This window comes from Gymnoscopelus braueri (assembly GCF_963280865.1).
Source record: "Gymnoscopelus braueri genome assembly, chromosome: 5".
Taxonomy (NCBI): Eukaryota; Metazoa; Chordata; class Actinopteri; order Myctophiformes; family Myctophidae; genus Gymnoscopelus; species Gymnoscopelus braueri.
Genome location: NC_137606.1, coordinates 49,239,675 through 49,260,570, shown reverse-complemented (window position 1 = coordinate 49,260,570; position 20,896 = coordinate 49,239,675). Strand labels below are relative to the sequence as shown.

The window sequence follows — 20,896 nt, the reverse complement described above, 5'->3', positions numbered from 1 at the left end:
TCCAAAGCCCAGGTCTACCAGCGTTGTTAGAGACTAGATAACACGTTGCCAAGGGCTATACCACTAGAAGGATCAGGAAGCAAGCTTTGTACATCACCTCAGTTGCAACAACTGCTCTCTCAAACTCTCACACTTACGCAAACATTATACACCTTCCTCTGACCGTCTTTCAGAGAGATGGCCAAACCGATATATCGGCCATTATTTCACTTATTTGAAACTTCGGTATCTGCAATCATGTTAACCCATTGAGACCTGAAGCCGATTCTACATGTCTCCTAAATCTCAACTGTTTTCTGAAAAACGTATGTTTCTATATCAGTGGTGCTTTCATGTGAAGGACCCCCAAAATTATATGTATTTGGCCGGGGACCCCCATCAAAATATTTTCTTCCAGGGACCCCCAGAAGCAAAGATATGAGTTAAAAATGTTCGCTTTAAAAATATATATATTCAAAGATTTGCACACATTTTCACAAATTTTCTAAAATAGCAGATCTACAAGCTCGTAGCGCGGCACTCGGTGCCGTGCTATGAGCTTGTATATCTGCTATTTTTGAATAGCCCAAAGTGTAAAATAATGCTTTTTAGCTAAAAATCAAAAAATGGCACAGTTTCAGGTCTTAATGGGTTAATGTCTCTGACAAACATGCATGAACAGGTCAATCAAGGCTGCGACAGCTTGTCTAAGGGTAAAATGACGATGGCCTCCAAGCTAAGCTGCATTCCATTGCTTTTCTCTCCCTAACCTTCTCTTTCTCTAACCTAAGGGCTTAACAGAAACATACTACCGAGTCCACATTCAACCCCAGCCAACCCCATTCCACTGATGCTGAAATAAAAACCCTAACTGTGTGCATGGGCTCACAAGAAATATTGCTGTCGGAATCTATTCATAATCTATGGAGCCCAGCAACCGAAGAAAACTCCGGTGAAATGATGACAGATAGTTTTTTGTTGCAAAACATGTTAACCACCGGCTCATTGGTTCCAAGCGGCCAATTAGAGTGTTGTGCTTCCTCGTTTCTGACTTCAGTTTTAATCAGCTCTCTGCACAATCAAAATGGGGAAAATGAGCACACAAACCTAGACTAAATATTTGTATGCCGTATGTTAATAACATTATTGCATTAACATGGCATCCAAAGGTAGATTGCAGCCAAACATACAACTTTTGACAGTAAAAATTTGTTTTCATAAGCACTAGATACTTACGACGAATAGAAAAAATAGCCGATCTGCTATTTCTGTATATGCTACTACGGTACTGGGTTCTGACTTGAAACATAAGGCCACTTTTAAGTCAGGATTACTCTGACTGCTTATAAGGATTAATCAGTGAAGGGAAAACCAGAAACCGTCTTGCTAATAAGAATCTTTGTTTGATCAGAATTCAATACAAATGGGGTATAAACATACTGTGTGATGTCACTGTGGCATTATGGGAACAGGGCTTTGATTGCTGCATTACAAACCAGCCTCATGCTTGGGGATCCATGGCGACATAATACTTTTAAACTAATGTTTAAACTTCAAGCAGCCCCAGGCAGTGGAATTGTTAACCAAGCTTGAGTAAGAGCATCACGTATGTGGTTTTTAACTAACTCAACACCACCAGTTTTATTTCAAATGTTACCGAAGTAACCGAACACAGATGTAGGTGTACCAAACCATTGCTAAATTAGGGGCAGTAGGTTTCTTTTGAGAGGGGAATTAGTGAGGCCCTTGTTCTGTAATCTACCGAGACTGAACGTTTAACTTGCGTGGGAGGTGTTTAGATCCATTACTACAGGTAGTGACCTATGCTGCGCTGTGGTTTTCCTTTCAACTCTGGGCGTAACTTTCACTTCTATTTTAAAATGTCTGAGAAACAATAGTCTACTTTGAATCAAGAATCAAGAGGGGTTTATTTGTCACTCACTCATACAGGTACAAGCAGCGAAATGTTGCCGTGACATGGTCTGCAAGACTGTGCAACAACAGCTATACAAAATGCACAAGATAATAATAAGAATAATACTGGACTATAATGAAATGAAAAAGGAATCTAAGATGCATTAAAAATAAGGTTAAAAAGTTTAGGAATATGTTACGACTTACGATACACACTAACCCTTTTCAAAACCCCTTTAGTAGCAACAGGAAATGTGGGAACTTTGGCCCTGAGCATCATGCCCTTGTAAGTCTTTAACCACATAAGCGTGTACTTCGTTCGTTGTACAACAAATAGAGAACATATCCTATCTACAAGCTCAAAATGCATTGTGCATGTTCGCTATATCAGAATTTTAAGGCTATTATATGACAATTAAAATGTTTGTTTGTTTTTGGAGGGGGGGTATATCATCCAGTATTGCTCTTTAGTATGCATGCACACATGCACACACACACACACACACACACACACACACACACACACACACACACACACATCTCTACCCTGTGACCCGACACCTTACACAAGCGTTGGATATTGAAGTTCACCCGATGTCAAAAAGAGAACTGATCATGCAGTGTAACTTCTCTGTTCTTGCATTTACTTTGCATGACATGTTATACTGCAGATGTGACGAAAGCCCTGACCAACCTACCGCAGATGCTAATGGTGCAAAAAATACACATGGAATGTGGATTCTAACGAATGATAGCGTTGTAAAGAAGAGACTAGAGAGAGACGTGGTCTCTTAAGCTCTGTGGTGCCTCAATGAGGAACAGAAGACACACGCACACAATAGAGCGTGTTGTCCTCGCAGTCACTTCGATAACGCTGTGTGAATCTCACAGGAAGCTGGAGGTCAAGCAGCCACAGCGTTTTTTTTTCCGAGAAGTGAGGCAGTGTAATGAGCCTCCTGTGTCGACGAGGCCCAAATAGGCCTCGTTAAATGATCACATTTCCGCCTTCTTTTCGACAATGCTCTACTGTAGTTTCCAACGGAAGTCTAATTTCTGATGGTTATTTCAATAATGCAGTACTTCAGCGAATACCTCTGCAGGTGCACAGTGCAGTTGTTAAACCCCTATCAACCTGGCGTCCCTTGTGGGCATGTCATTATAGGCGATGCAGCACGTTGTGAGCTTAAAGGTCAGCTATTTAAGCTATTTGTTGCACAAACAAAGTATAAAGGACTTTAAGTGGTTAAGGCCACTGACTGTCATCAAGTTGCTGCTGACTTCAAGTTCAACAGGACAGCTTTTTTCTTTTTACCCTCTTTTTTCCCCCAATGTGTCGTTATGCCAATTATTTACTCCCCACACACATTTGTGTCGTCAGTCACTGCTGTTATATCCTACCGACTCATCTGCCAGTGAGGAGACCCCACCGGGAGGACGTAGAGCGTTCGTCCTACTCCTCCCGCCCAACACTCCCTGCTGACAGGTGCCGCCCCAGCAGTGACGAATATCACCCTCCCCCCGCACGGCTTCCCTCCCCCGAGCACGGGCCAATTGTGTTCGTATAAATTGACGCTCGACAAAGCCGGATGCACCACGGTGGATTCGAACCCACAACCTCCACGGTGGTGGGCAGGCACTTACTTTACCACTGCACCACCGGAGCACTAGATTGACGGCATGTTGGTCACACCCGCTCCACTTAACCCATTAAGACCTGGAACTGTGTCATTTTTAGATTTGAGCTAAAAAGCATTATTTTACACTTTGAGCTATTAAAAAATAGCAGATATACAAGCTCATAGCGCGGCACCGAGTGCCGCGCTACGAGCTTGTAGATCTGCTATTTTTGAAAAATCGTGAAAATGTGTGCAAATCTTTGAATATATATATTTTTAAAGCGAACATTTTTAACTCAAATCTTTGCTTCTGGGGGGTCTCTGGAACAAAATATTTTGATGGGGGTCCGCGGCCAAATATATACCATTTTGGGGGTCCTTGACATGAAAAAGATTGAGCACCACTGATATAGAAACATAGGTTTTTCAGAAAACTGTTGAGATATAGGAGACATGTAGAATCGGCTTCAGGTCTCAATGGGTTAATCTTGACATTATTTGTTAAAGAAAGGAAACAATCTGGGATTGTTTTGATTTAACATATAAAATAGGTTTATGGTCACACACACATACATTCTTAAAGAGTGTGATTTGCAGATGGAAAAATATATTTGGAACTGTCGTACCCCTTTATGAATCAAAGTCTGTTTTACTCCCACGTTTACAAACATTACCAATAGAACCTAACCTATCATTAAAAGCCCCCCAAAATACAGCAAGTACAGCTCTAATATTATTTATCCGTTGTCAATAGCTGATAGAAGGTCTCCTATTATCAAGAGCTCAGTCATCACCTCCTAGGGCAGTAGTTTCTGAAACGTTTTCATGTCAAGGACCCCTAAATTGATACGCACTGCATTAGGCCACAGACCCTCATTTGAAAAGATGTTGTTCCTGGGACACCCCGATATAACAGAAGATTTCAGTTGTTAGATTTGATTTAGTCCGGCATTCTACAACTGTCCAGTCTAAACTGCAGGTGGAGAGATAAAAGTTTAGAGAGTGAAACCTATGATGTCACCCTTCTCTCACACACTTCTAATATCTATTTGATGAAATTGAATACACAGGACCTTAATGGGAACAAGCCCTGAGGGCTTATCTGGGTTATCCTTTTAGCATTCTTTTGTATAAATCTGTGCCACCGTCCCTTGTTTTTGCAAAATGTTAATAAACTAAAGTATTCAATCAAAAGTTATAGTGAAATTAAACTGATTTTGGCTGGGGACCCCATGGAACCCACTTTGAAAACCAGTGACCTAAAGGGAATACAACATCTTCACCATTGCTATTCTTTGTCTGGTCACAGTTTGTTTACATTTTTTTGCATCACTGATTGGGCCTTTAAATGGAAAAGGCGACATTATCTTTTTGCACAAAACATAATGACAACAATGACATGAAACACATGAGCCAGTCAGTCAAGCTCATTATTATACCCCGTCGTGCCATGGCGACGCTTGCCGAAAAGGACAGCTCTACAAGCTGACAACGTTGTCAGCTTGTAGATCTAGTCCTTTTCGGCAAGCGACAACCAGGCAGCCAGATTGCAGCTTTATGTATGCTAACAGCCAAGCTAACTAGCTGTTAAGCTAGCTTGGCTGTTAGCGTAGCGCCCACTGCCCCAGCATACGAGCTGCTAGCAGTCAGTGATGGAAGAAGTACTCACATTTTTTACTTAAGTAAAAGTATCAATACCCTATTGTAGAAACACTCCGTTACAAGTAAAGTTCGGTATTAAAAATGTACTTGAGTAAAAGAAAAAAAGTATTGGTATCAAAATGTAAGTAAAGTACCAAAAGTATAAAGTATGCAGAATTTCACAAGTTTTCAAATGTATAAAATGTATAAAAAATAGTAGATCTACAAACTCACAATGCATCGCAAGCAAATAGGCAAAATATACAGTATATGGGCCTGAATTGGTTTTGTAATATTAATCAAAATCTACAAAGTAACTAACTGAAGTTTTCAAATAATTATAGTGGAGAAAAAGTACAATATTTACCTTTGAGAATAGTGGAGTAGAAGTAAAAGTATTGAAACGTACAATACTCCAGTCTCCAGTAAAGTAAAAAAATACCTACAAATTGTACTTAAGTAAATGTACTTAGTTACTTTCCACCACTGCTAGCATCACGTTAGCACATCCATCCATCCATCCATCCATCCATCATCCCACACCAACCTTGTCCATCAGCTTCCAGCACTTCTCCACCGTCTTCTTGTCCACGGCCCCGGGCTGGTGGTGAGCGTGGAGGTGGTGGTGATGGGGCTGGAACGCGTCCTTCATCATCCCGATCAGACCCCCACCTTTCTTCAGGTTCCCTGCCATGACGTCTGGGTCAGGCAGGGTGCCACCGGGCCGGGGACCACCGGACTATAGGGCCCGACTGGGTGCAGCAGCAGGGGTGCTGCTGCTATAGGGGCCAAGGGGCCACAAGGAGGGACCCTCACCCCCACGACCCAATCCAACCCCCCTCCCCCTGTCCCGAGTGTCGGATGATCCGTGGGGTGAAAGTCCTAAACCCTCCTCTCCTCCTGAGGGACCGGAGATCTACCGGAGCGGTGATCCCATCAGCAGTGAGGCTGTCACCCCGGTATGCCCTGGTCTCACACCCTGCGCCCTACACCCTGCGCCCTACACCCTACACCCTCCTCCCGGCTCCGGGTCGCTGTGGTGCAGCCTGCAGCCTCACAGGGACCGAGGTTGGCAGACCTATAGTGTCTCTAGTTTGTCCTCCTCCTCACTCAGTTCGAGGACAATGACACCATGTCTCTGCTTGCAGAGAAGAGACCTCCTGCACTGTGTCCTCCTCCGTCCTCCTCCTCAGTGGACTGATAATAAGCAGTAAGCACCCCCTCCAACCCTTCAACAATGTCGTTCCCCTTTCTTGTCCGTCTCAGATCAGATGCTGGCTGGCTCTTCTCTTCTCGCCTGGGTTCACAATCTCTGACGGGTTGACTGGTCTGGTGTCTGACTGGTTCTGTTGCGGTTCTGTCAGCCTCACAGCCTCACACACACACATACACACACACACACACACAGCCGAACCGAGCCTCTGGTCAGTGGTCCTACTGCTGCTGCTGCTGTCTGTGCGGAGAGTCCAGAGACGCTCGGCGTCTTGCATGCGGAGGACAGATGAATGATCAGCGGACGCCTCCTGCTGCTGTTCGCTGTCTTGGGGGGACGAATAATAAATAATAGTTGTATAAATTGAACATTGAACGTGCTTGCTGGTCTGTCCCTCTCTCTCTCTGCCGTGACGTGTACGCGCGGCGCGGCGGCCCCTTCTTTCTTTGCTTTTCCTGTGTGAGAGTGACGTCCTTTTCCGTTTGCCTCGCCCTCCTTCAGAGACCCTCCTCCTCCACTAGCCCTGGTCCAGTGCGTTGGAATAGTGAGTTCGCTCTAACGCTCTGCCAGCCGCACTGCTCTGCTCAAAGACCGGACATTCCACTACCGTGCGAGGTCTCCAACTTTAGTAAAACTAAACAAAACTATTTTGCTACTCACCAAAACAAATGCAGTTTTGTATTGTTAAAAGTCCATTCTCAAGGGTGGGAAGCCTCTCAGCACCCCACCCTCTCTGTATAATACACTTTTTGGGCAGAAAATAAAATATGTCCACCAGACGAAAATTATTTAATTTATTCTACTGCGCCCTCTACAGATCTGGTCAATGTAAATTACCTTTGACCAGATCTGTAGAGGGCGCAGTGGAGTAAATAAAATACAATAATGCTGCTTCTGCTCCGTCCACGCGGACGGACGATGAGGCGCGCGTATGTCCATGTCTGCGCATGAACGTGCACGCTTTTTTGCAGCAGCATTCATAAAACGTCCTCGCAGGGTCGGATATTAATGAATGAAAGCCAAGATGGATGGATGGAATGGATTGATTGGTGGTGGTGGGCTCGTCGTATCTTTTGGTCGCCATGACAACAAGGACCGTTTTTGCGTGTCTGTCTGTGTGAATATATATATTTTAAAAAAACGTGCACCAGTAAAGTTGTGATTGGTTGTTAAAGGTGTCAGTCAAGTATCGATCAGCGTGGGATAGTCAGCCCTTAGCAACCAAAATAACAACACACCACCACCACCTGTAGGCCGGTGTACGTGTTGTGTATGTTGTGTAGGCTACTACTGTGCTCATTTTCGTGGTGTTTTTCAGCTAGTGTGTGTAACTGACTGACCTGGAAAACATTATGCCTCCAAAGAAAAAGGGGAATAATTTAAAGAAGACAATTTCAAAGAAAGACGCAGAAAAGAGTAATTATGTTTTACCAGTGATATTGTGTGCATTTTTTTGACTAATACATTTTGTTACAGTCAGTGGTGTAAAGTAACTCAATGTATTTACTAAATACTTTACTGAAGTACAGTTTTTAGGTATTTTTTACATTACTGGAGTATTTCCAATTTTCAATACTTTTAGACAAATGTTATGCTTTTACTCCACTATAATTATTTGAAAACTTTAGTTACTAGTTACTTGTAGATTGGATTATTATTACAAAACATACATTAGCCACTTCAGCCCTACATACATTTCGGCCATTTGTAAATAACCGATCTACAAGCTCACAATGCATTGCAATGCCACACTTGTGAGCTTGTACAGTAGCTCTGCTATTTTCAAAATATTTTTTATACATTTTACCCCCCCAAAAAATCTGAAATGGGACATTCTGCATAATGAGTACTTTCTGAATGTGGTACTTTAAGTACATTTTGATACCAATACTTTTGTACTTTTTTTTTTAAAGTACATTTTGAATTCCGGACTTGCAGTATTGACTTTTACTTAGGTAAAAAATTGTTTTACTTTTTCCACCACTGGTTACAGTTAATTATATAATTCTGTTGTTGTTACACAGCAGGTGAAAGTGAACTGGAAACAAAGTATCAGCGCAGTGTTCTGGATGTGGCCATTCTGAAGGATCATCTGGGTGAGCAGCAGTCATGTTTGTTTGGGTTAAAGTTGTTCATTTTGTGTGACAAAAAAACTACATGCATATGGAAGAGAAACCAGGGCTCAGTTCAAAGACAGCTCAAGTCAAGAGGACAGTCATGTCTCTTGTTTATCAAAAAGTTGAGATTCATTGCTCTATGTAAATGTTAAACTTGTTAAAATCATATTGACCAGATCTCTCTCTCTCTCTCTCTCTCTCTCTCTCTCTCTCTCTCTCTCTCTCTCTCTCTCTCTCTCTCTCTCTCTCTCTCTCTCTCTCTCTCTCTCTATATATATATATATATGTATATATATATATGTGTGTGTGTGTGTGTGTGTGTGTGTGTGTGTGTGTGTGTGTGTGTGTGTGTGTGTGTGTGTGTGTTGTTAGCAATACATTGCGGTGATGCAGGGAAAGCTCAAGCAGCCAGCGCTGACCTGAGGAGTCACATGAGAGACCTGGACCAGAAACTTCAGCATGAGAGACAACAGCACAAGGATGTTAGCTCAGGTATTAAGATAAGATAAGATAAACCTTATTATCTACAGGTACAGCTGTCTCTGTTCATAACTTATGGGTCTATATATTGTACCGACCCAGTGTCTGCTCGCTTGAAGTTGCCATGAAAAGCCACAGTGGCTTTTAGGAATAAGTCTTTTTATTGTGGCATATCGTAACAAAAACACCAACATAACAGCAACTCTAAAATGAATGAGAAAAGGGAGACGGGGTGATCAAGACAAACATACATACATACATCCTACTGTATATGATTGTGTAAAACTCAATCAAAATTTATTTTGACCAATCTGTTTGTTGATATAATGTGACATACACAACTGCTGTGGCTCTATTTGGTCTCCCTGCTCTTCTATTGAGAAATTTAGATCATGTGGTCTGGTAGGACCATTACTGGTTGACAAGTGGTACTCAGTCGTGAAGTCCACGATCATAACACCAGAGGCAGCTCCACAAATCATGTTCAACCCAGATTTGGCTCAACTAAGGGAATGAACTCGTTCTCATGCTATTCATCAAAAATGTGGAATGCCCTACCAAAAGGAGTAAAGGAGTGTAAAACCCTACTCACTTTCAAAACTGCCCTAAAGATACACCTTCAGGAGGCTGCAATTCGAAAATGGCCCCTGTCTAAGTCTTAACCTACCCCCCCTACCCCCCCCCCTCCTCCTTCATTTTCCTCTTTTGTATATATATATATATTTTTCTCTCTTCATACCAGTAACCTGAAAGCTGATTGTATGACATTCTGTATAGTAGTGTGTATATCTGTCTGCCTCTTATATGACATCATGATTTGTGTGCATGGGGTTCTCTTAAACAAGCTTAGTGCTTAATGAGAGTTCCAGTTTAGTAGACCTTGTATTGTGAATTTGTACTTCCATGTACTGTTATGTACTGTCATGTACTATTCTCATGTCTTACTAAATAAACTACATCAATCAATCAAAAGTCAGTGGTGGAAGAAGTACACTTAAGCACATTTTGCACTTAAGTAAAAGTGCCAATACCACAATGTAGAAATACTCTGTTACAAATAAAAGTCAGGTATTCATAATTTACTTGAGTACAGTAACAGAACAAAAGTATTCGCATTAAAATAAACGTAAGTACTGAAAGTAAAAGTAGTCATTATGCAGAATGTGGTAAAAATGTCAGCACTCAAAGTGTACGAAATAGATGAATATTCTGCTATTTTCGTCACGCAGCTCTGCGTACAACAAAGTATGGATTGGGTCTAAGCAGGCCTCTGATTATGACACCAGTGTACATCCCAGTAGTCCATGAGCAAAAGTGCCAAGAAGAGTGAGCAGGGGTCATTAATCATTAATTCAAGGACTGAATGTGTACTGTAGTTTGGTGCATGTCTATAAACAAGCCACTGAATGTCACTGTACAGATCTGGGCCGCCAGTACAAGACCATGCAGACAGAGCTGACCATCAAGGTCAACAGACTGGACCAGGAGGTCAATCAGCTACGGCAGCAGCTAGGTATGAATATCCTGTCACATTGTACGACAATCCGTCTCCTAAAGTCTCTAGTTACACATACAGTTACACATTTTAGGCAACGCAACTTGTACAGTACTGTATGTATAGAGTTAAACATCTACAGTGTATGTCAGAGTTATTATAGTTTTACATTTTTGTACTTTGTCATTTTAGTTCAATTCAGTTTAGTTTCAGTTAGCTTCCGAGGTGGGTTTGCTTGTTGCAGTGTAAATACTATTGTAATAGAATGTTTAGTTTTAGTTTAGTTGTGGTTTTTGTGGATGTGCATCATGGTCAGTGTAGTGTAGAAGCATTAAAGCAATAACACTATACTGATGGTGAATCAGAGATACCTTTACCAACAGTGCTTTGATATACCAAAATGCATTACCCATGGCCATGAGGTCCTCATCACTTGGTTGGAGAAGTCATCGTTGTCGGGCAGAAACCTTGTAATGTTTAAAAAATATATATTTATATGAATGCCCTATTTTATACTTAATAGTGTCGTGCAAAAGTAGTGAAAACATCCCATCTACAAGCTCACAACGCGTCGCAAAATGATCGTTGAACTTTTCTCTTCTTTTTAATACATTATGCACGTTGCATGTTGACACATTTGACCACACTGACAAAGACTAAAACTAGTCTGTATATTTCTATTTTATTTAGTAGCTACACAATATCCTTTCAGTTTTTTTCCCTTCTAAAGTCTGTTTTTATTTTTCATATCGATTAACTTTTTTTTCTCACAGCTTCAGTTTTAAGTTTAGTTTTAGTTATACAATAACCTTTGTGCGCGTGCATGTGTGTGCTCAGCCCTGTGTCAGGAAGAACTGAAGAAAGAGAAAGCAGAACGTGAGCAGTCGGAACAAGAGAAAGATGACATAATCAGTGGCCTCAAACACAAACTTGAACACATGGAGACTGACTATGAGAAAATCCTGCATGTAAGTGACAATACACAGTCAAAACTAGTGTTCAATTCCCTCTACTGTATATACCAGCGGTTCTCCACCAGTGTCCGGGGACCACCAGTGGTCCTTGGGGGGGGTTAGATGGTCCCCAGCTAAATGATGGAGACTCGGTAACCAAATGGACCTTTATAGATCTTTAACTCTTGAGAGTGTAAAAGGAAACCAAATGGACCCGTAAGGCTCTCAAGAGTTAAATAATTGTTAACCATCTGCATTACTTAATTAAATAATTGTTATTTTGATCAACGTTTGCCTGTTATCTCTCCTATGGTACCAACATCAATACAGCACGGAATTGTGGACGAAATCATATCCAACCATAACAAAATATTTTTGTCAAAAAAGTTTTGGGTCTGAGAGTCTAAATCTCATCCGTGGTCCGTGGCTCAAATGCCGAATAAATAATGTATCTTGATATGAAAAGGGTTGAAAACCACTGGTATATACGGTACACTGAATGGGTTGAAACTGCCATCATGCTGGAAAAAATGAGAACAAATATCACATTATTTCTGGCAAAGAGTAAAAATCCCAAACAAGGTGCTCTTTGGTACAATTGGGTGTCAAAAAATGGCACCAGAGAGTGCCTTGGTGAGGTCTTTTCCCTTTTTTGCTATCATGCTGGGTAGGAAACTGCTATTTCAACAATGATAGTAAGTTTATACAGCATCAATCACAGACTGGCATAATCTGCAGTGTATGAACGTCTACCCTTCTCCCTGATGAGCTGGATAGACTGGTTTTATTTGAAAATGGAAAGATTCTTTCACTACATGAATTGCCCGCAAAGACAGTTCAATGGCTAATGGCTTAGCTCCCTTTCATAATTCTTTACAATTTTCTGAGGTGAAAACCTCAGGTCAACCCTGCATCTTTGAATCATTTCAAATCCCAATGACAGTGTTTTTGTCATGCTATTTCTGTTGACGTAATGCCTGGTTAACCCTCTAAGACCCAGTGATCCCTTTTGGAAACAATTATATTTTATAAAGAAAGATGTTTAAAAAAAAAAATTTCCTGTTATTTTTTCACCTCTAAATCCTCATTGGGTCCTATTGTTTAGTCTTACAATGCCATTGGCCAGGATATTTGCATATAAATACCCCCCACAGAGCGGGGAATCATCACAACTTGAAAAATCTCTGTTGGAACAGCATCTCTTTTTTCTCTGGAAGATATTCCTCACAAAAACGTAAGTAATATGCCTGTAATATTTATTTTGGTGAACATTACAATGTCTAGAACATGTACATATGTTATTATTGTGAAATATATGTCCCAAATTTAAATTAAAGCATGATTCATACTTGTGTCTTTTTGGAATCGTTGGGCCCTCATGGTTGCAAAAAATACAAGGGCAGGCCTAATGTTCACCTGCTACTGTTCAGCCTTATATATAGTTTTCACAATAGATTTAAACAGTTATATGTGTATTTCCCCCACTTTGCATTACTATATATATATATATATATATATATATATATATATATATATATATATATATATATATATATATATATATATATATATATATATATATATATATATGAGAGAGAGAAACAGTGAGAGAGAGTAGGCTATACAGTATGTGCATTTTTACTTTACTTTCTAATTTCCAATGATATTTGTAACCATTGTTTTAACAGTCAGAACCATACAAGCTGGTTCCTTTGTTCACAAAAACTGAATTGTTTGCTTTGAGCAGTAAGCCTCAGAAAATGTCCACCCAAACTTTCTCTCTCCCCCTAAACAATACATATTCAACCATAGTTTAACCAATATATTCCCTTGTTATTTCTCAGTATGTTTAATTTGCTTTCAATACTACAAGGACAGTGGGACCACTGTGGTACTTGTTGGGGGTTGTGGGGGTTGTTCATTATTATTCCTTATTCATTCAAGGTGTGGTGGGTACTTAGGGGCAATGGAATGATGCCCACTTAGGGGCAATCATCATCACAAAATAGGTTTGCCAGACAGTATTGTATGACTTGTGAAATGTTGTTTCATCATCACTGCAGTAAGCAGTGATGTGTAAGCACTACTAAATGTACTAATGGTATGTCTTTATTTCATTCAGAATGCCACAACAACAGAAAGGGCCTCGCTTCTCAGCCAGGGATGTTCTGGATATCGTGATGAACGGAGAGAGTGATGTTGACATAGACATCAATGAGACTGATGAAGAGTCAGATGAAGACGACTGTGGCATGGGGTCCAAAGAAAACCAACCACCCAGTGAACCACCCAGTGAACCCACTGACCGCCCAGCAGACATTCAGCCGCCCCAACTGACCAAACCTTTACTACATTGTACAGATTTTTATTTTGTTGTTCTTTTAATAAAATTGATTTAAAAATATGGCTTATTGGTGTTATTATTCATAATGTATACTGTTCTGAGGCCAAATATTATTCATAATTAATCTGAGGCCAAATAATAAACCATATAAATGAATCCTTAAGTTGTTTTAGTGAAGTAATTACACATTTGCCATGTTATCCTTAAAAATGGCCTATAGGAAATTTTGCTACCTGATGGACCCAACGTTTCCATATGGAAACATTTGCATAAAAACTTACCAAAACATAAAAAATAAAAAAACATTATATTTTCCTCTCCTAAGTACTCCTACAAGACCATCTGAAAGGTTAAAACTTTTTTTTTGCAAGTAGAAATATATCCGGGTCTTACAGGGTTAAACACGCAGAGATGACTGTCTTTACGGTCTAATGTTTTATTTACTTAAAAACAACACAATGTGTAAGAAGATTCAAACACGTTGCTTTTATTACCTTTATAAATGTTTTAGTTGCCTTAGGTTCAAGATTAGATATGATATTGACAGTTTGTGTGCTTTTCTGGAAACAATATGAATACGCAAATAGGGGGAAATAACAAAATGTCCAATAAATATGAAAAGTTACTCCTGTGGGTAGGCTATTAATTTAGGCTACTTGTTTGACCGTATAAGCAATTTAATATAGGTAAGGTTTTGCCCACTCAAATGGTACCGTTATCTGGTCTGGCCCATGGACTATACTGGCTCACCTGCCAGTGAGAAGCCCCCATTGGGAGGGTGTAGCACCTGCGTCCTACTCCTCCTGTTCAACACCCCCCGCTGACAGGTACCGCAAAAAAAGATTGCCCTAGCTCCCCACCTGGCTTCTCTCCCCCGAACACGGCCAATTGTGTTTGTGTAGAACCTGAGAGTGTTGATGAAGAATTAGAGATGTTCAGAAAGAGTAACATTGTGTCTTTGTGGACCTATAGAAATCATAATAGCCGAGAGAGGAGGTGTGATATTAAGCCATTCAATCCGGGAACGCATCTGTGTCATTTTAGATTTCTTTGGCTATTCAAAAATAGCAGATATACAAGCTCATAGCGCTCAGTGCCGCTCTCAGTGCCGCGCTATGAGCTTGTAAAATTTTTTTTTTGGTGAAAATTTGTGCAAATCTTTGAATATATGTATATTCTTTTAAGCAAACATTTTTATAACTCAAATATTTGCTTCTGGGGATTCTACAAATGTCTTCTAAATCCTAACAGTTTTCTGAAAAACTCAAGGACCCTAAAAATTGTATGTATTTGGCCACCGACCCTCATCTCAAAATATTTTGTTCCAGGGATCCCTAGAAGCAAATTTGAGTTAAAGACGGGGTGCCGTGATTTTCAGTGATTTTTCCCCCCCTAAAACATAATCATCAGGTATTGTGGTTATACTAGGAGGAAGATTTTTTTCAAAAAAGTATACAGAAATTGTTAAAATTATGTTTTTATGTGGACACGCCTCCAGTTCATTAAGTATACCTGGTTCTCACCTTAGCACCTCCTCCACCACCTTAGCACCACCCACCTGTCCTAGTCCCTCCTCCTCCTCATGCCCACACCTGTTGTGTTATGATAATGAGGGGGAGGGTATATTTTTACTATGTCACTAAAGGGCTGTTTTTCTATTGGCACGTTTGACCCTCAAGGTTTCAGCCTCCAGGTAGAAACTCAAAATAGTCAGAGAAGACATAAAACACCATAAAAACACCACCAGGGGGCTTAATGAAGTTCTATCAACCTCATAGACACATGAAAAACAGAAAAAGTGCAAAACCATGGCACCACCTCTTTAAAAATGTTTGCTTAAAAATATAAAGGCCTATATATATTCAAAGATTTGCACACATTTTCAAGATTTTTCAAAAATACCAGATCTACAAGCTTGTAGCGCAGCACGAAGTGATGCGCTATGAGCTAGTAGATCTGGTATTTTTGAATAGCCAAAGTATAAAAATAATGGTTAAAGTGGTTACACAGATGCGTTCCCGGCTTTGAATGGATCATATGAGGAAGTCAGGAGTGGCAGAGGCAAGGAATGTCAGAGTGGTGAGAGGATATATATGAGGGTAGTGTGACAGTGTTGAGGTGGTAGGAGTGATGGATGGGTGGAGGTGGGCTTACATCAAGGATCAGCCCTGAGCCCTTTATTGTTCACATTGGTAATGGACCGGTTGACAGATGAGATCAAGCAGTTGTCAGCGTGGACTATGGTGTTCACCAGGTGACATTGTAATATGTAGTGAGAGGAGGGAATAGGTCCTGAGTCTGGAAAGGTGGAGGTATGCACCGGAGAGAAGAGGAATGAAAGTCCAAGTAGATAGAATCAGTACCATCTGAGAGTGAGCATTAGTGAGGACACATATATGGAGATATGGTTGACAAAAGTCTTCCATACACCAAGGGTTCTCAAACATTTCAGGCCGCGACCCCCCAAAATAATCATATTTGAAGTGAACTGGGGACCCCACACCCTGACAAGCACTTAGAATTGTAGGCATTACATTTTGTTTGACTCGGTTCCACAGATAAATTGTTTCTTTCTTTCTTACGTAATATTTGGCCAATTTGGTATTGAAAAGGTCATAAAGTAATTAAATTGTAACTTTAGAAATGTGCAGATACTCTGTATACACTTATACTGTATGTTGGTTTGTTTACTGTTGAGTGAGAAAACAATGTTGCACATTAAGCGGACCCCCCCAGTTTGGGAACCACTGCCTTAAACCACATGAACCTTAGCGTCCTTATTCTGGGGGTGAACATTCAGGGAAAATAGCAGATCTACAAGCTCAGGCGTTGTGAGCTCGTAAATCTGGTATGTTTGGCAAAGAGATTAGAGAGAAAAAGGAGCGGAGCCCTGGGAGACTCAACTAAGTATATAGGGTTTAAGTGGTTGAAGGATAACTTAGTCCGTTTTTGTGGATGTGCATCATGGTCAGTGTAGTGTAGAAGAATTGAAGCAATAACACTATACTGATGGTGAATCAGAGATACCTTTACCAACAACAGTGCTTTGATATACCAGAATGCATTACCCATGGCCATGAGGTCCTCATCGGTTGGTTGGAGAAGTATTATATTTATTATCCTCGTTGTCGGGCCGAAATCTTGTAATGTATTTTTGTTTTTTTTATATGAATGCCCTATTTTATACTTAATAGTGTTGCGCAAAAGTAGTGAAAATATCCAATCTACAAGCTCACAATGTGTCGCACAATTATCATAGAATCTTTCTCTTCTTTTACATTTTTTTGGAAAATGTGCGCCAAAATGTCATGCCCAAAAATGCCCAGGTTGAAAGTGGTCGAGGTTGTCTGTGTTTTTTTTTAAATATCATATTTAACCAGTGAAAGATATTAACAAGACTTTGTGACTAAATAATAACTTCAATGGATCCAATAGAAGACAGCAGGTTATTTTTTCTATTCCCTGAAAAGTAAAGATTTGGACATACAAGGTTTCTGCCCGACTGCGATGATATTCACAGTCAAAGACATACGTAGCTGCAGAACGCAGAACAAATGCGAAGCAAGTTGAAGGAAATCGCAGGAATCCAAATTGCTCTACAGCCACATACAGTTGAAACTCTACCTGTGGTTCTTCTACCACCCACTGGGTGGCAATAGTGCACTACACTGCTACAGAGAACATTGGTAATAATGTGTTATGGACATTATAGACATGCTATGCTATGACTAATATACTTTATCAACTTTATCAAAGTTTTCCTTTAAAAAGTTCTCCTCAGAATCTAACAGAGGTTTTGTCTCTATTGATGTTTTCTTCAGGACACCCTGGACAGTCTGACGTCTCAGCTGTCTGTTATTGGTCAGGGATGGAAGGACCAGGGAACGTCCATCCACCAACAATACAAGGACCTGCTTGTGGAATTCACCCTCAACACACTAGACATCTAAACAGTGTTTCCCAAACAGTGGGTCAGTTGTGGGACCCATTTTTGGGTCTGGGACACAACACGTCACTATGAGCTTGTAGATCTGCTATTTCCTCTATTTTCTGAAATAGGGCTTACTAAGTTGTTAATTCATAATGTAGTGTCGTATATTTTAGGTGCCAAGATGCGGGTTACCAGGCCCGCTGGTTGTAATAAAGTAGAGGAGAAGACGTCCGGATCAGGTTCAGAATCGTTCATTTATTCAGCAACAAACAGCATCATAGCAACAGCAGAAGAAGCCGAAGCTCCCCCAGCCTCACGGCGTAGTCGGGGTTAAATGTGGATTTTTATTTTTTTTGTTGAGTATGAGGCTGAGATTGATGATGATTGATGCGCTGATATACCTTTAACTATTTGGATGGTGAAAATAGCTGTTATTTTTCGTATTAGGGTGGACGCTAGGGTGATTCCTTTGTGTTTGGCTAAAAGCTAGGCAAAGGAGACATTCGTTCATACCAAATATTTATGTGTAACATTTTTTCCCAGAGTTTAAGGAACAGAGATGATGAGGCCTGACATCAGGTCTGTTAAGGCCAGACCTGATGTCCTCAGGTTAACAATAGAGATGTAAATTAAATCGCCATTCACACCTAGCAGTGTCCCTGATTTTCTATGCAAACGCCTCTTCAAACAGTGGGTTAAGATTATAGCATCAGGCCTACACGTCTCTGTGCAAACGTGGACTTCAGTAAAGTCATAGATGGTTTATGTTCAATAAATATAAGCAGCTTGTGACCCACAATATACGATAGTAGTTTTGTAAGTTTGGGTCCCAGGGGAACACACAATCTCTCTTTTGGGTCTTGAGCTGAAAAGTTTGGGAACCACTGATCTAAACGATAGCAAACCTTACCTTATCAGTGTAGGAACACACTAGACTAGACATCTGTGTATACAGCTCTTATGATTGTGCCACTGTGCCACCGTGTTTCATTTGAAATATGGTCTGCTGCTGACTGTGTCAATACACAACTCAAAAGTCCTTATAGCCAACAGAGAAACTAGCATTCTATTGTATCAGCAATTTACCTGTCCATCCAAATGCACAAGGAATTCAGTCATCTAATTTATATGCAATGCATGTGGCCTGTAATGTTGTGTATTGTCCAGTAGATGTGGTAAATGAGTAATCTTGTTAATGCGAAAGACTGGACATTATTTAATCATAATGATAAGTGGTTTTACATACAGTACCATAAATAAGTAATTTTAAACAGTTGATAATTTGCTCCTCAATTTCAGATATCTAGTGTATTAACTACATGTTAATATTGCAGATATGGGGTATAAATTAACGTTTAGGCCAGTGAGCAATGAGCATAAGACTGTCAATCATAACACAACAGTAAAAGCAGTTCAAAATGGCAGCCTGCTATATCCACCTCTCCTGAACTGCATATACAATATATTATACTGCACATGCTGAGTAGACTGAAGTCAAATATGACCACCAGCAAGGTGGAAAAAGGTGAAAATAGCTCCATCATCAAGAAATAGTCCATAGTTATAATGGAACATTGTTGGCCTGAAGCAGTCATTCACCACCACTACTGTGATGAATGAATAATTGAACAAGATATGGAAGGAACGAAACCCATCCTAAAAAGTGCCAACACATATTAATGTCTCTCATTATGAGGCGCAGTATCACCAACAGTCCAGGAAATATGACCAGCGTACATTAAACCTAATGTCCCCCACGGGAGGACAGATAAACAGGTTGAGCTTCCAAACCTCTCGTCTGTGGGTCTTTTTCATGGACTTTAGTGTTTTTTTTTATAGCCTCTCATCTCTGAGGTAATGAGTCGTTTACTTGAGGATTAAGACTATTCTGTGCTTTAATCACCTGCAACTAACACAGTACCGCAGAATGGGTTGAGGAGTTTCTGCCCTTTTGAATGGAGACATGTCTGTTGATTTATAATTTAATGGTGATCAGGGTGATTCCGTTGGACACTTTTCTTATAATGAAGCAATTAGAAATAAAATTAAAACCAATGGGTTCTGTTTAACTTTAGTTTTTAGTGTCACACAGGGAAACCATCAAAGGACATTGATGGTGTAAATAGTAAATAAGAATGAACTGGTGCTACTTGGAGCAACAGCATTTATATCCTGTTCTTTAACAATGCATTATGCATTTTCTTATAGGGTAGAAGTGGTGCTTTTGTTGTTTTAAAAAAGCCAATAGAACACCTCTCTGTTGTTTTGTTATTACTAGATTTTCAGGCTGCCTTCAAATTTAGTTTAAAATGGTCTCCATACTGTATGGGCATGTTAAGTTTGTGACGTCCACTGTCCACCCACCGTCCACCCACGAGGCAATTTTTCAGATTTCAGATTTAATTGAAAGGATAGCCTCTTGAGTTGTAACATCTTATTTTCCAGGGTTAATTTGGAAATAGAATGAGACTTTTTTTGAAATCATTTGGATTTGTGTGACTAGTAATATATATTTTGTCAAGAAATTCTGATTAACCTGGTCGATGTAGAGAAAACTAGAGCAGCATTTGTCTGAGGATGATGTATCAGTTCTCACAAAGCTGAACACTGTGTTCTGGTCCTGAAATCCACCTGACCTGAGGTGTTAACAATGCCATGAAACAACCTCCAGATAATCAATCAAAATGCCCATGCTGTTTTACCATGGAGGCATACAGTATGTGGCCCCTGTGCGTGTGTACGCGTGTGTGTGCGTGTGCGTGTGTCTAATGTGCGTGTGTGATGACACATGCCCTCGGTGTCATCACTCTTTCTCTCTGTATTTCTCTCTCTATCTCTGTATTTCTCTCTCTCTTGCTGTATTTCTCTCTCTCTCTCTCTCACACACACACACACACACACACACACACACACACACACACACACACACACACACACACACACACACACACACACACACACACACACACACACACACACACACACACACACACACTCATGCAGCATGTATGCACGCATGCACACGCAAACACACAGAAAGAGGCAAGCAATCTGAGGGCCATCGATCAAGGTAGGAATGAATAGCAAGGGAACGAAACATAGTAAATTAAGCTCTATTTTATTTCTCTGAAAGACAAACAATGTGAAGACGTTTTGGTCATTATGTTCAACTGTCTGGGAACAAAAGGTCGCAGACAGGCCTTGACAACATCT

The 20,896-nt window shown here is 40.4% G+C and overlaps 2 protein-coding genes across 4 annotated transcripts in view; one reads left to right on the top strand and one right to left on the bottom strand.

Annotated features, from left to right (window-relative positions):
* The window catches only part of cbl (Cbl proto-oncogene, E3 ubiquitin protein ligase), an 81,353-nt gene extending 74,555 nt beyond the window's left edge, over positions 1-6,798 (bottom strand). For all 3 annotated transcript variants that reach the window (XM_080428957.1, XM_080428958.1, XM_080428959.1), the window contains exon 1: positions 5,698-6,798. In XM_080428957.1, the coding sequence (XP_080285083.1) occupies positions 5,698-5,844 (147 nt within the window). In that variant the 5' untranslated portion in view covers positions 5,845-6,798. The remainder of the gene's footprint in view (positions 1-5,697) is intronic.
* A 2,113-nt stretch (positions 6,799-8,911) lies between these two features.
* Positions 8,912-17,702, top strand: drc12 (dynein regulatory complex subunit 12 homolog; the record flags this gene model as incomplete). Its single annotated transcript, XM_080429271.1, has 4 exons — positions 8,912-8,972; positions 10,381-10,473; positions 11,293-11,423; positions 17,574-17,702. 4 exons carry the CDS (start codon positions 8,912-8,914, stop codon positions 17,700-17,702), a joined length of 414 nt encoding a protein of 137 aa, XP_080285397.1.
* Positions 17,703-20,896: the final 3,194 nt, after the last annotated feature.